General features: G+C 36.8%; 1 protein-coding gene across 5 annotated transcripts; it reads left to right on the forward strand.

Moving 5' to 3' along the window:
- The first annotated feature begins 248 nt into the window (after positions 1 to 248).
- LOC105393945 (stress protein DDR48) lies at positions 249 to 11,632 on the forward strand. Of its 5 annotated transcripts, none has more exons than XM_048622207.1 (7): positions 283 to 442; positions 1,903 to 1,973; positions 4,891 to 4,984; positions 7,357 to 7,455; positions 7,827 to 7,925; positions 8,305 to 8,403; positions 11,306 to 11,632. In XM_048622207.1, the coding sequence occupies exons 1-7, from the start codon at positions 376 to 378 to the stop codon at positions 11,419 to 11,421; spliced, it is 645 nt and encodes a 214-aa protein (XP_048478164.1). In that variant the 5' UTR covers positions 283 to 375; the 3' UTR covers positions 11,422 to 11,632. The 5 variants fall into 5 exon arrangements, with proteins under 5 accessions (XP_048478167.1, XP_048478165.1, XP_048478164.1 ...); XM_038107016.2 differs by having other exon boundaries at positions 288 to 442; positions 1,903 to 1,968; positions 4,886 to 4,984; XM_048622210.1 differs by lacking the exon at positions 4,891 to 4,984 and having other exon boundaries at positions 249 to 442; positions 1,903 to 1,968.
- The last annotated feature ends 4,353 nt before the right edge of the window (positions 11,633 to 15,985 follow it).

Below are 15,985 nucleotides of genomic sequence, written 5' to 3' on the forward strand. Positions count from 1 at the left end.
CCTTGACTTTCTATATTAGGTGGTCGAAAACTTTTTTTCGAATAAATATTGTTCAGTTTGACTAATAGATTATGTAATTTGTCTAAAAAGTAGCACTAACACAGCAGTTTTGTTTAAGCTTACCTGCTCCAAACCACGTAAAGTAATGAGAAAAACTATCCAATCATTTTATTAATTAACCCAAAGTTAATAAACCTGGAGCCCAAAGAGCACTCAGAGATAGGGCGCCGCCGTATAATTTATTCCAATTTTAATATACGCTCAAGTGGTTTAATATTAATTCGATATTCGTATAAAAGCGGGGTAACGGGTCAGCCGTACATTAGGATACTTTGAAACGTATAATTTAACGGGTTGTTAGGCGATTTCGTCGAAATGAGGGCTGTTTTGATTGTATTAGCATCTGTATCGCTGGTGTGGGGTCTGCCGCGGCCGCAGCGAGGTAAGATTATTCAGGTGGTTGCAAAGTGGTTTTATAAGCCGAAAGGGTATGACTCTGGAGTTTTTTTATTATGGGAACTAGTTTTTTTTTTACGAATTTTCATAAGTCTTAGAACGAAAGTTTTTCAGAATGTCACCCCGAGTCACCCCTTTCGGCTTAGTAAGGTACTTAAGTATACTACTTTTGTAACACATGTATACATTATGAGTAATTCCAAGTTACTCATTTATTCGTATTCTAAGTGATTCGCAATTTTGAAGACAAGTATTATAGCGTTTCTAGTAGACTAACCTTTCGCCCAGTTACTAGGTGCGTAGAGTAAGCGCAAAACTATAGCAAGTTATGAACACTTACCGTACTAAGTACTAACTCAGTTGGCAGCGCTCCTAAGCATTGGAAAAACAAAACTGTAGCGCTTCTTTTTCGTTCGTTTGTCAACTTAGGTCCACTTGCACAAATATATTTAGGGTGGGTTGCACCATTTAACTTTAACTATTACAAACATCAAATCTCTTGAATATTGATCTCTCTCGTCAAGGGATTTGACATTTGTAATAGTTAAAGTTAAATGGTGCAACCCACCCCACTCTTAGTGTCATTTCTCGATTTAAGAAACGTCAATCTATATTCGAACCTGATCTCTCACGATACAGGTGATACCTAGTGTGAGGATCACAGTATGTTGTTATGTAAGTTAAACTTTATATTTTTATAAAAATAATTTTTCATTTTCATTTTCATTTTTTCATATAAATTTATGGCTTAAATCGAGATTTAACACTAAATCTATATTTAATATGTTTGTGCAAGTCGCCCTTAGAGAGTGACCCCCTGCAGTTTACTATTTACCAGATATTGTTATGTCGTTCATGAGCATATTATTATGCCTACGATGACTTTTCACAGAATCACTTAGATATAATATAACCTCATGTCATCCAGTGATATCTTAATTAATAATTGAATCATTATTGTCCCGGTGGAGCCTGCTATGCCGGTTGTAATTAACGCATAATAGTATTAGTTTACGGTACAAGGTTTAATTAAATTATTGTCGTACCCTATTCATCTCTATTGTTTTGGTTATAGTGACTCAACGATAATAGTAACGGTTTCTTGGTATCTACAGGCTGTTGCAACACCCTGTATATACTTACACATGGCATAGGTTCCCTTTGATCACAAAATTCGGTAAAATGCACACGTGTGCATTTTACCGAATTAGGTACCTTAGATAAGCTCTTACAAGATGCCACGGAATAACCATTGCACCTCATAACGCGCGTGAATAAAGATATAATATGAAAATGGCGGCCAATGAAAATGCATAACTTAGTACAAGATCAAAAAATCAGTTAGTACAAGTGAGAGCATAGCATGGGACTATCAATATTGGGTTTTCATATATATATATATATATATTTTATGATTGTGTAGATTTATTGTTATTTTCCGATCAGGTATCAGGCAGCGATGTGTCAACATGTGGGACGAGGGCTGCATCAACGGACAGCTGACAGGGGCAGGTAACATGATGGATTATTCATATTATTACACATAAATATGCAGGATGTTGTATCAGCGGTAGCGATAGTACCTGTAGTAAGCCGTAAGACACCCCTTTTCCAACAACTTTTGGAATTTCGTGACTTTTTACTATGGAGATCAAATTTTTTACACAGAGGTGATCCTATCGGCTCTCTACATATCCTGCTTTTGCAACAACCTGTATAATCCCTTCTTATTATAACATATTTTACATCCCCTATGAAAGAAACCCTTCTACATATCGCGAGAAAGGTCAAACCATATCCAGCTGTCATTGTCATAGGTTTGTGACACCTGAATTGATAACATAATTAGGGGTCCGTTGACTTGTCAGGCAACTTTGCTCGTAAAAATAAGCGTCCACGTATCGGTATAGCTCTTAGCGGTAAGACCGCCTATTGTTCATTGTCTCTAGTTTATAAGTATTGTCTTTATGTTTTTGTGGTGACCAATAAAGCTATATTGTATTGTATTGTATCGTACGTATCGCACCGAACGGAGTGGACGCACTTTAGAATACTGAATGTTATGCGTCCGTTGCATACGATGCCGAAAGGTAGACGCTTACAGTCGTAAGACTCGTACGTAACAAACTACAACTAAACTAACAAACTACCTGTCTATTACAATAATCCCCCTAAAATTACGAATAACCCTAATTTAATTAAAAATACCAGTTTTGTAGATTTATTTAGCATAGCAGTTAAGGTTGGTTGGAAGAAATTGCTTCTTGGCCCGCCTTTGTATACCTACATTAATTTTAAGTCAATATTTGTAACTGTGTTTTTAGTAAACAATAAAGTGTTTATAAATAAAACAGTAAAATACAGCCATGTGTGCAGGTGTACTATCGAAACTGAAATTTAATTAAAGGCTTAAAACAAGCCTAGTTGGTGCAGCGCAAACATAAACACTGATCGAGTATTCAAATTCATTTAAATTATTTCGAAGAGACGGAACACATTCTAGTGAACAGATAAATATCTAGTTTTCTTCAACGTAATGTGTTTATAAAAGTAAGTTTGTACACACTTACCTACATGCCTTTTCATTTTCAAAACTTGAACGAGGACAATTTTTCGAAATCAAATCCCTTTGTCATAGTGTTTTCTTCGTAGCTCCCAAACGCTAGCTAGTAGCTGAACTGATTTAAATTGGTTTTCTTTTGGGTCATAGGCATAGCTAATATTGTTCGACCTTAGTGTTCTTACAGTTCAGCCATATTTTATCAAAACCAACTTAGCGGGATTTTTATCGTAGAGCAACGCGGACTCGGGTGTATGGTTTTAACGTTGGTTAGGTTAGGTTATTCACTTTCTATCTAGAAACACTATGCCTACCAGAATAAGTCAGCCTGGTTGGCAACCGCAGGGGTAGTTGGTAACTGCACACGGCTGGCTGTTTGACTTGGTACAAATCACGGCACTCTCATTTGCAATTCCGCTTGTAATCTTATCCAACTGTGTTGGCTTGTAAAAAACTAAATAAGACTACTACACTACAGTAAAACATAAAGTCCTGAAAACGGAAGTGTGACAAATCCATAAAAGCCATAACCAAACGGTATTTTATTTTTAAAATGTATCTAAATGTAAGTAAATAACTGATAATGATAAAAAGTCTTACAAATATCGCACTCTTTATTGTCAGGACTTTATAGTTGGACTGTATTTACGAACAAAATGGAGTGTTATCAAGGGGTGAGTGCTCCATTCATAGAAAAGTTATAGGACGTTTTAGCTAATAATTCTTTGAAAGAGACGGACAAAACAGTTCAATAGCTAAAACGTCCTATACATAATATTTTATGAATAAGAGGGTTAGTGTTAATCTAAGATGAAACAGCTATTTTGAGCCTGTATATTTTTATGATATTTTATCAAATAATTTTGCAACGTCATCATCAGTGAATGAGCTTACTTTATTCAGTTATTCAATTGTGGATTTGTCGACCAACTGTCACGAATTTCGCACACAGGAGCGTTGTTTGTCGCGTGTTTATATTTACCCGCGTTCCTTTAGCTCGTTGCAGTCAGCTGTTTCATGTTTGCACCACTAGATGCCGTTGTTTGCTTAGGGAACCTCTTTCAAATATTAAATTAAACAAATATTTTTTTAACTACAATTTTTCATCAAATATGAAACGAATTATGCCAAGAAACAACAAATGTAAGTCGAAATTAATTATGTTTATGTGTAGCTCACAAAAGTCTTGAGCGTATGTCTCGTCTGGCGTTTGTTTGTTTACGTCTCAGTAATGTGCTGGTTGCAGCGCGTCGCTACAAACAAGTATTTAGACACAACATAATGGCTGCTCTAAACCGAGTTTACTCACTTGTTACTGTTGCATCTACTACACAGTGCTGCCTGCATTATGTATGCATTGTGCCTTTTGTTTCCTTTTCATAGGGGACTCTAATTTATGCTCGATAGTGAGATTCGGAGAACTGGAGTTCAAATAGTTTTACACAGGACTAACAAATGAAGCACGCTGTATTCATTCCTTTATTTGTTTTCTTTGGTGCCGGTGCATTAGCTAAAACATCCTCAATCTGTTTTAATTAACAATGACAAAAAGAAGTGTTTTTAAAGTTTAACATGTGTGTCTGTGTATCTGTCTGTCGTAGCGTAACTCCTAAACGGCTAAACAGATTCTCGATTTGTTTTTTGAGTCATAGGAGATGTTACCCCGAGTGTTCTTACTTCTTAGCCATATTTTATCAAAATCGGCTTAGCCGTTAAAAATTTATGCGACTTTTAGTGTTAGATGCCGGGTTTTTTAACGTTGGTTAGGTTATTGTACAGTATATAACTTCCAGTGCTGATTTTCAGCTAATGTCATGTGTTTTATTTATATGTATGTATAAGATATGTATAAGAACCATTTTCTTTCAGGCAATGATGACTCGTACCTGAACGGCGGGTTCAACCCCGGCAAGCGCTGCGTCAACATGTGGGACGAGGGCTGCATCAACTCACAACTCGCCGGATCAGGTAAGAATAATGCACGGCAATTCCAGTCGGAACTCTTTCATTCCTCGCTTCCAGTGTAGATCAGAACAATACGGATAAATAACATTTACAAACGATCCATGTAGTGCTGTTCCGAGCCTCTCCAATAAACATAAAATAGTTATGTATGTTCCACTCAAAGTAAGATTGTGTAAAGCAAAGTTTTATATCCGGAGCTTTTTCAGTTAGTGTTCAATAAACTGTTCCGTGATTTTAGTTTAACCCTAACTACATAGCGATAAAGCCGCCTATTGTTCATTGTTCCTAGTTTATAAGTATTTTTTGTATGTTTTACTATGTGGTGACCAATAAAGTAATATTCTTTTATATTAAGAAAAAATTACATGATCCGTAATATAAAAGTGTAGTAATTATTCCAATAATAACCACAAGACGAAAAATATCTCCTCTAAAAACTACTTCCTAACGAATTTATAGTGGTAAAATATGGTTAAAAATCCGGGAGCAAAAGCCGGCTGTCCAGGATTTGATGAGTCAATGACGGATATGAAGTGTTCGGTTTACTTGGACTTTTTCTACGTTGAGGCATGCGAATCTATCAAAGAGGAATCAAATACAGCTTGCAAAAATTCCTTATTTCATAGGGTTTTTTCAAATGAATTTAGAAAGTAAGCAAGAAAAACCTTTATTCAGTGCACTGCACAGTTGTACACACACACACATAAGACAAAAAAATAATGAAAAAATATGATTCTCTTTCTCAAATATCTGTAATTATATCACTATAAGCATAATACAGTTTGATTTACTAAACACAGCTCCTTTCTGCATGCAACATTAATTTTCTTTACCCTTGGCGTGGGATTAGCTCAGTGGCGCCCTCTCCTCCAGATTGGAAATAGCTTTGCCCTCTACAAATAGGAATAGGCGAACGCTCGTTACGGCGACTGACAGTCAATCAAGCATCGTGATCCAATTTAAATTGGTCCATCTAGACGTTTACATAACTAGGTATGCGCATATGTAGGCGTAGTTCAAATCGAATTTGTTTGCATCGGTTCACAACATTTCGGAAGGAATGTGCGAAAAACATTTTTTGATACATAGATAGATAGAATATTCTTTATTTGAACACACATAAAATAAACTTACATAACTTAAATACTAACACATTTATGTACAAAAATGGCGGTCTTATCGCTTAAAGCGATTTTTTCAAGACAACCTTAGGGTGGAAGGATATTTTGATCAAAGAGGGGCCAAGGGTACTATAAATAATTCTAAAGAAATAATTAAAATAATGATTTTGTTATTATATAAGTTCCTACAAACTAACCCCCTTATTCATAGAGAAGTTACAAAACGTTTTAACTAATAAACTGTTTTGTCCCTCTCTGTCAAAGAACAAATTGCTCTTTGTCGGAGAGGGACAAAACAGTTTATTAGTTAAAACGTATTGTAACTTTTCTATGAATAAGGGGGTTAATCTATAAACTTACATGTCCTTAATTATACTTAAATACCTAAAATAATGATACTTATATATTTTATAATAGACCTACATAAATATAATAGATATAGATAGATAGAACATTTAATTTTATTCACGTCTACAACACATAATAGTACACTAATAAATATACCAATGATTTCGAAACTAAGGATGCACCCATCAGAACATTGTCCTTAAAAAAATGGCACTTGCGCGCTGGCCCCACACAGAAATAATTATGGTATTTCAGGGCCATCGCAGTTGCGTTTCGTTTCTTGAGCGGTAGGCCCGGTCCTTACGCTAGTATATAATATACCTATTAGTCAATGTGCTAAGCACTTTTCAAACAAAAAAAATTGCCAAAATACTTAGTCTAATTCTGGTCGCACAGTGTCAAACTTTGTTGAATGGTTGGATATTATTTTGTGCCCTAACTTGGTAATAGATATCGTAACATGTATCTGTCTGAAGTTGTGAAGGTTGTTGACATTGCCGGGAATAAACTTTCCATTTGTTATAGGTATTTTTGGGCCGGATGGCTGTGGGCTAATCACGTTTTTTTGACACTTTATCGATAGTTCATTCGATAGGCGGTTCACCGCAATTTGTATGACATCTTGATCAGCGCTCCTTTCGGGAACTTTGGAAACTATTAAAACGCATACTAATTCCGTTGAAGCGATTATAGAATTACATACCGAAAAGACAAGTAAAAAATTTGGTGACTAATTACCCTCTGGTTGAAATATTAATTAATAAAAAACAGATAAAGGCACCAGTCAGTCTATATAATATACCTAGAAAGATACTAAAAATTGTAATATAGTAAAGACAGACTCTCTCACAGACATCAGTCTCAAATTATGGCATTTATATGATTTAATTATAATAATTTCCACAGGCAGTGACGACTCGTACCTGAACGGCGGGTTCAACCCCGGCAAGCGCTGCGTCAACATGTGGGACGAGGGCTGCATCAACTCACAGCTCGCCGGCTCCGGTACGTGAAACCTACATTATATCATACATACATTTGTACATTTGTATTCACAAGAAGAGTACAATGTACATACCATCTAGATGTGCAGGTTATGTGATAGTACAATCGAGATGTGCAGGTTTCTTTTACCGTAAGAGCGATGGTACACACTGTACTTATATAAATTCCAAAGAACTCATTGGTACGGTTTGGTGCAGAGAAACCTGATCCCCCTCTCATAGTAATAATGCTTCTGAGGGGGTCAGGTTTCTGTGCCCCTTACTGTACCTACATGTCATCGCCGGAATTTGAACCCGCATCTCTGGTGTGAGAAGCGGGCGCTAACGCAACGGAGCGCTCTTTCATCAGTAAGTAACAGTGTATAATTGCAGGCAGTGACGACTCGTACCTGAACGGCGGGTTCAATCCCGGCAAGCGCTGCGTCAACATGTGGGACGAGGGCTGTATCAACTCGCAACTCGCCGGCTCCGGTACGCTCTACCTACATAAAATAATAATGAGTGTATTATTAATAACATTCAGAATCTTTGTCGAACGTGTAATTTGCTTTGATAAACGTGTTCTGGAATGGAGACCTGGATTAAGCAATCGTAATGTAAGACGCCCTTTGGCTAGATGGGGCGACGACTTGCGAAAAGCTATAGATCGAATCTAGTGGCGACCTTTAGGAGAGGCCTACGTCTAGTAGTAGACTGCTATAAGCTGATTATGATGTGCCTTATATAAATAAATAAATAAATGATGAAGGGTGGTATAAGCACTATTCCATGATATTTAAGTCTTAAAATTGTATTGTGTTTCGCATGAATCCGCGTTACGGCATCAGTAAGTAACAGTGTATAATTGCAGGCAGCGACGACTCGTACCTGAACGGCGGGTTCAACCCCGGCAAGCGCTGCGTCAACATGTGGGACGAGGGCTGCATCAACTCACAACTCGCCGGCTCCGGTATGCTAAACATTATAATGTGTTATTGTATTTTAATTACTATAAGTTATACACTCGCTAGTAATCAAAAGTTCCACCAGCTGCCAGTTTCCAACATCCGTTTAACGTTCAACATAAAAAGTCAAGGAGAAGAAGTCAAGCTCTCCCTGCAGCGTAGTGGACTAGGCCTAAAACCCTTCCTTCATTGGAAGGAGACCCATGCCCCAGCAGTGGGGACGTAATGGGTCGTGATGAAAGTTACAACCTGTCAAAATCGTGTGAAAGTACCTAACTACAGTCACCGCGCATCGGTATGGAGAGTTATTGAAACTGGCAGTAGGTAACTTGCTTTGTATTTTTCATTACTCGCTAATGTATGGTATTATCACACGAAAATAACAAGATTCGTAAGTGTAGCTTGGTACTATTAGCTAGTCATGATACGCAACGTTTATTGGAACAAGGACAGGCATATTGTATTGTGACAAGGCGCCTGCGGGTTTGTATAGATAGACCATTGTATTGAAGCTATAGATTACTACTATACCACTATCGATTTCGTCTCTTCTCTCCACATAATTCTTTAGGTAAACCTCTTTGTAGTGAGATACGGTAGTCGTTATTTTTAACGGGATATATCGTGGTTGAGGGTTAGAATATTTATGAATAGAGTCTGAGATAAAGCTATCGCTAGTTACACCTACGTACCTAATAGAGCAACTAGATAAGAACTACATTATGTAGGTTAGGTTAAGTAGGTTAAGAAACTCTTTTAGCTTCAGCTTTGGCCCTGACTGATGTGCCGAAGGTCCCAGGTTCGATTCCCGACCTGTGCCGATGCATTTTGATAGACAGATATTTGTCTTGTGTGTTAAATATGTAGGTATCTATGTAGATATATCTGATGGTCGATACCCAATAATTCAAATACTGTAAAGATATAAAATCGTGATAAAATCCGTCCCTGACATACAACGCTTTGTCACAGTGGTGAAATGATAGCCTGTCAGATAAGTTGTCATTCGCTGACTGCTTAGCGCATAGAACAACGCGGACTCTGGTGTACCCTCGGGAAGCGTCATAGCGATCTTTCTTGATACAAAAAAGTCTGCCAATTTTTGCGGGGGGAAATTTTACCGTTTACCATGATTATGTCTCATGGGACATATCATTATGAGTTTTAATTCCCAGCAATAAGGGTTACGTGAAGTGACATTTAATAATGAACACAGTGTCTTCATTTTTCTTGCCAATGGATGTAACAATGGACAACATTTCATTTTCTTTACCCTATATTTTTATTAGCTATTCGGAAAGTTTATAAAAAATTAGAGGACCCGTATTTTTTATTTTGTATATACATTAATTTTTGCATGTTATTTTTAACTTTAAAGTTAATTATTTTAAAACCGGAAGTGATGTCACATATTAGGCTCAATTTTTATTTTTGTCTATTGCCATAGTCTCGAAAAAAATATAAATGACACTGACAAGTGACATTTATACTTTGTTTACATGCCAACCAACAAATGGGTCATTTTCAAATGACATTGATATTTCTGATGATACTAAAGTACTTATCATGTAAAAAAATAAGCAGAAGCATTTTTCAGAAGCATTTTTTCAGCTGTGTAGGCAGTGGCATGCTCTGGGACATATTATATAGCGGTCATCTCTTAATAAGTACTAACCATTTTATATGATAAATAAAAAAAATAGTCAGAAAGTGTCAGAACAGAATTTATGAAAATTACCCAAATAAACAACAACGTCACGATAAAACGTCAACGTCAATCATAAATGAAAGTGACAGTTATTTTGTTTTTAAATCTGTAGGCTTTGATCATCAAAATGCATCGCACCTGATGCATGACGTCATCAGCACTTTTTTACTATTTTATGATTTTCTCGAAAATGATACATCCAAAAAATACAAAAACATTATTTTTGTGGCCTTTAGAGCTAAATCTCGAAATGGTTTTCGATTTACAGCAGCTTTAGTTTTTTGAAATGTTGTCCATTATCGATAAGTGTTATCGATGAATTCGAGAATATGGGTTAGAAATACTAATTTCAAATTAATTAGGTATAGTTGTATTTAATTAGGAATGATTAATAAACGAAGTCACCCGCTTTTCGCTGTACATTTATACTCACGTGATAGGTCGCGAGCCGTATCGCCGTTTTTGAATGAGTACAATGCAATGAAGTTGTCGAGTAAGTGGGCAACCCGACGGTCAGATGCTTTCAAGCCGCCCCTTCGGGCGGCCTCTGACTAGGCTTAACGACTTCTGCCGAAACAGCAACCGGGACCCACGGCTTAACGTCCCGTCCGAAGCACGGAAGCGTCCAGAAAAGAACCATTTGAAATCGGTAACTGATGCTGTACCTACCAATGGCTGACCGTGTCAGTTGTTGCTTAACCTCAGTGATCAGTTACGATTACTGAAGCCAATTCGACTACGGACGCTTCCCAACTATGACCTTTTTTGTCGATTAATACATATCTACATACCGGTACATCACTATTGCATTTTTTTGACATTGGTTGCTAGGAAACAGCTAATAACAATAAACCATGACCAAATCTGTGATCAAATCCGGAATCCGGATATTCTATGAATTGAAGCTGTCATTTTAGTATGTAAACAACTCATTTTCTATGAAACGAACGCTTTGCCAACTAGATTGAGTCTAGTGAAAATTGAGACTGCAACTAGTTTTTATAAATCGGTGGGCATTTCTGGCCTACCACCCCGCCAGAGGGGAACGTCTGCCTATTTCGTCTCCAGACCATTCATACTCAATGGCTTAGCGCTTAGCGTAATACCTACCTTTGGATACAAACTGACTCTTGAAAAGGATACTTTCGCGTTTTTTTATTTGAATAATTTAATGAATAATTAATGTTATTTGGTTTCAGGTGCTGACGACGGCTACCTCAATGGAGGCTTTAACCCCGGAAAGCGGTCTTTGAAACAACTGGCAGCGAAACTTCAGAAAATGCATAAAAGTTTTGGAAAAACTCATTCTATGTAGAATATCATATAATATCACTATAATTTCAATAATTCTGCATAACTGCATTGCTTGTTTTCTTTAGTTTTGACGGAAAATTATGGAGTACTCATACTATAAATTTGATACTTTTGTCTCTTTTATTTTGACGTAAGCTGGTCTAAAGTATAATATATGTATTAATATATCCGTAATTTCCTTTGCCAATATTAAACAGATATAAAAAAGCCAACGAAATGACTCATTCACTTCCCCTGTATCATTTTACCCCGAATTTGATTTGAATAATCCGTGTATTCCTCGGGCTCGGCAGCCGACTGTGAAATTGAATGGGTACCACAGAAGCCGCACAAATAAGCATGTAAACTGTTATTGTGTCTTCGCTCGGGAGCTCACTTTGAACCGAATAGAGGGGTGTTACAAGTTTGTGTTCGTTGTTTTGTGATGTGGCGTGAGTACAGCCTTCATTTCTAAAAGAAAAAAAGAATGATCATAATCGGTCCACAACTGGCGAAGATATCGGTGAACAATGAACATACATAAAAAATACATACGTCTGTATGTATTTTTGGAATTGAAAACCTCCTCCTTCTATGAAGACGTTTTAAAAGTAAAAATAAAGCCAACTTTCATCAATACAATCAGTTTTCCTGTAAAGTTCATATTAATGCTACTAAAGTTGGTATCAATTTAGTAGTGTAGCGAGTGGTGGGCGAGTTCATTATTCGCCGTCATGTCCAGTCTGCCTACTCTTGAAATTCAAGGTATTGCGTCGAGCTTGCATTCTCGCTCTCAATAAATTACCATCAAAAGCAATGAAAAAGTTCCACCTGCCATTGGCCTTCCATATGTCACTGAAACTTTTTCATTGCTCGTCTTTTCAAAAGATTTTTTCCAACAAGTAAATATACGAAGCGATCACCTACTTGGACCAAGAACGTTTGCCTAGAATGTCTAAGTTAAACGCCTGAAACGAACAGTTTCTAGGTTTTAGAAGTAGGTAAGCATATTTATTAGTAAGATTAATATTTTTGAATCTATAATATGGAAAATCTTTTTTATAATAAGTTAAGTTATTAATTTTTAAAGACGAGAAGCCTAGCCTTTATTCAATATAGTGTTTCACGAGTACGGAGTACGATAATTGCTCGTCGAAGCGCCAGCGACAATCATCGCCTCTTCCAGTTCACTTGTACAAGTGGACTCGACGGAAAACTGAATGCTGTAAAAATATCGTATTTGCAACTTTGATATTTTTTGCCGAAAACGCTAAAAACTATTGTTTCTGGCAGAAACTACACAGAGGAGCTAGATTCGAGGTACTGGGAAAGTAGATTAAAAAAAAAATTAGCATGAAAAGGGCGTGAGTCGTTGCAGTTTTAAGGAAAAAAACGCTTTACAACAAAAGTTTTTTTTTTCAATTGGTGGCGCTTTACTCTTTACCTTAGCTACTTATGTAAGTAAGTATAAATTTTATTTTTACCTATAGGTATTATACTTACATATTACATAATATATAATAAAAGCTAAATACCTATAAGTACTTACCGATCTACATGCACACAAGAAAGTTTATTGTCGAATATGTCTAACTGAGATTTATGATTTGTTGTTCAAAGTGGAAGAAAAGGTAAAAAAGGCCTTGCCTGAAAAAACCTGAATATCATATTAATACCTTTATACATAACTGTCTTTCATCGGGAAATGTTTTCCTTCCCTTCCACTTCAAGCTTCCTGCTCTGAATACCTTATGTCATACTGTATAAGGTTGAGAATGCCTCACTGAAGCTGCTGTCGAGTTACATACGACAGTCGGTAACAAAACTGTTTATGCACCAGACACGAGTGTTCAGAGAAGTGCACATAAATATACATCTACAGGGTGTCGCAATTTTGGCTTACTATACAACTTTTGCGTACATTCCGTACAACTCAATATCATATTTTATGACTTTTGGAGATTCGTGAAAATAAATTTCTTCTCAAATAGCAAGAAGCCACGTGACTAACAAGGTCAACATATGTAAGCAATATAGTTTTCGTGAGTCCTAGAGCTCCAATGGGAGGTTTTCAACCATAGACAACGTCCATAGACAAAACCCGACAAAAGATGGCGCTAGTAAATCTTCATACTGAACAGGACTGCATATTTTTTTATAGCCGGCATGGATTCGAGTCCTTTCAGCCAATACAAAAATCCATGTTTATTCCACAGAATAATACTATTTTTTTATTTTTTTTTAATCTTTTATTTTTATAGAAAGCTTGGTACTAACAAAGGAAGACCATGTCGCCTTCATCGGAACATAACACATATAACGATAATAAAAAACTATTTTACTTAACTCTAGGTTACAACTTCTGTAAAATTAACATATAGGTACCTATTACATTCAGAAACTTAAAAACTAAAAGGAACTCTTTATCTGGTTTTAAGGCCCAGTTGCACCATTTTAACAATTGCTCGTGCCTCATCAGACAATGGATATGATAATATGGTATTTACACCTCCATTACACACATAAATATTATTTTGATTTAATACAAATCTTCTAGACTCGTTCCGCACACATTCCACTATTATATGATAGGCGTCTTCAACCACTCCGCACTCACTACAATTTGGTGATAAAACTTTACCCATTAAGAACGCAAATTTGTTGAGTGGCATGTGTCCGGAACGTAGTCTAAAAGTCGTAACAATTTCGTTTCTGCCCAGTATGCAATTATCAAACCATGGCACTCTCAAGGGATGATTTTGTACTGTCTTATACCAAACTCCTATGTTAACTGACTTGTCATCGAAATGTGAATAATACTATGATTAAATAGTTTGCCTACAAGTTGCCTATTAGTCAAATATTGCCAAATACAAATGATTTCGTAGCATAACTGGTATTTGTTGAGAACGTGCAAACTAATAATAATAAATTGCTGTTATATATATACATAATATTAAGTGTGAACTAGTTGAGATCATCTGCATCCTCTGTCCATGTCCGAGGCGCGACCGCCGTGTGTAAGTATCATAATTATTCTGAGGCACGTTGGAAGTAATGATTTCTCTATGGTAGAGCAGACATTAGTAGGTGGGTACTTAGTTTTCTCTACCCACACCACAAAACTAAAGTTTTCCGACTCTCTGAATAGCATTTATAGTAGATATGTCGTCGTGTTGTATTGTAGCTTACTGTAGAGAAAGGGGGGTGCACAAAATTCCACAAAACGAAATAAGACGGGCAAAATGGATGGAAGCATTAAAAGAATTTGTGGTATGTGGTGTGTTGTAGAAATAATAACTCACTTGGTAAATTATTAATCACAGTTTATTTGCACATCCACAAATTATAAGTTCTTTATATAATTATCAATATAAGCACAAGCAAGCACTAGATACTATAGCACACAAGCAAGTAGAAAGCTAGTAAATTATTTAATGTAAGCGCGTAAATATTCGCGTAGGTATAGCGTGCGTAAAGCGACATGCACTCAGCGCGGTAGTGATTCTGGCACTGCGGGCGGCGCATGCGACGGACAGTCGCGAGCCCGTAATCTATTTTTAGAACAGGCGAGGCGGTGACGTAGTTGTCACTAGCGAGCGGCGACTTGTGTCCAGTGTATCAGCGGGACGGCACGACATCATTCTTCGTGACGTGAAGGTAAGTATTTAGCGTTTTATATTTTATTGATTATTTATTTACTTATTTGTTTTTAATGTTAGGTATTTATTATTATTGTTTATTTTACTTTTACTTTTTAGTTTAGTTAATTTAGATTTAGGTAGATATTTATACAATACAAAATAGCTTGCTTTTATTTGTGCTTTTAAATTAGAATTTATACAATTAATAAAATATTAAATATGATTATAATTTTTATGAATTAATTTTAATTTTAAAGCACAAATACCGGACCGGATGCTGGCTGGTTGGCTCCAGGGGCTGCTTGCTGAGAGTTCTGCTGCACGGCTGTTGAGGTGAGGAGAGAAAGTCGATGGAAGATGGCGTGGAGGCTGCTCTGCGGGTCTTCAGAAGGCTGCGCTGATGTTCTTTACGGGGTCACCAGTATGGAGATGCTGGAGGTGTTGGAGCATCCCCATGCAAAGGGAGGATCCTCCGACCAGGCCGGGTGGTGTGGCCTGGCGGGCAGCTGCCCAACGGTTAGCGTTGGGGATTTCTATATATTGCAGAGTAGGTGAGAAACTTCGAATGCGCGATGTAGGATTTTCATAGTAATTTGCGTAGTTCCCATACATCTTCTCTGTATTGCGTTCCGAGCGCCATCTGTTGATCTTCGTCTGAACTTAGTGGCTAGGAGTCCGCCACAAATTAAAGCCTGGATTAAACATAAAAAAGCATTCAAGAATATGCCCCGGCCACTTCAAACCATCAGACTACCTCTTAGGTAATACTACTTACTTATTCTTGCTCATTCAGTAGGTAGGTAATTAAAACAAACTTTTTAATAATTATTATCTTTAACTAAACCTGAGGCATTTTATTTTATAGGTAAATCAAGGAAAATGCTAAAAAAAGAAGCTGTTCCAAGTGTATAAAAGTCCAAAATAATAGCCAGAGTCGTCGAA

The sequence above is a fragment of the Plutella xylostella genome, chromosome 7, assembly GCF_932276165.1.
Source record: "Plutella xylostella chromosome 7, ilPluXylo3.1, whole genome shotgun sequence".
NCBI lineage: Eukaryota > Metazoa > Arthropoda > Insecta > Lepidoptera > Plutellidae > Plutella > Plutella xylostella.

What these genes read in the sequence shown, in the direction of transcription:
- LOC105393945 (XM_048622207.1), top strand. Translation starts at nt 376, where the DNA reads ATGAGGGCTGTTTTGATTGTATTAGCATCTGTATCGCTGGTGTGGGGT. An exon ending in AGCTGACAGGGGCAGGTAAC is followed by an intron (nt 1,974 to 4,890) that starts ATGATGGATTAT and finishes CTTTCAGGCAAT; the next exon opens with GATGACTCGTACCTGAACGG. An exon ending in CTCACAGCTCGCCGGCTCCG is followed by an intron (nt 7,456 to 7,826) that starts GTACGTGAAACC and finishes GTATAATTGCAG; the next exon opens with GCAGTGACGACTCGTACCTG.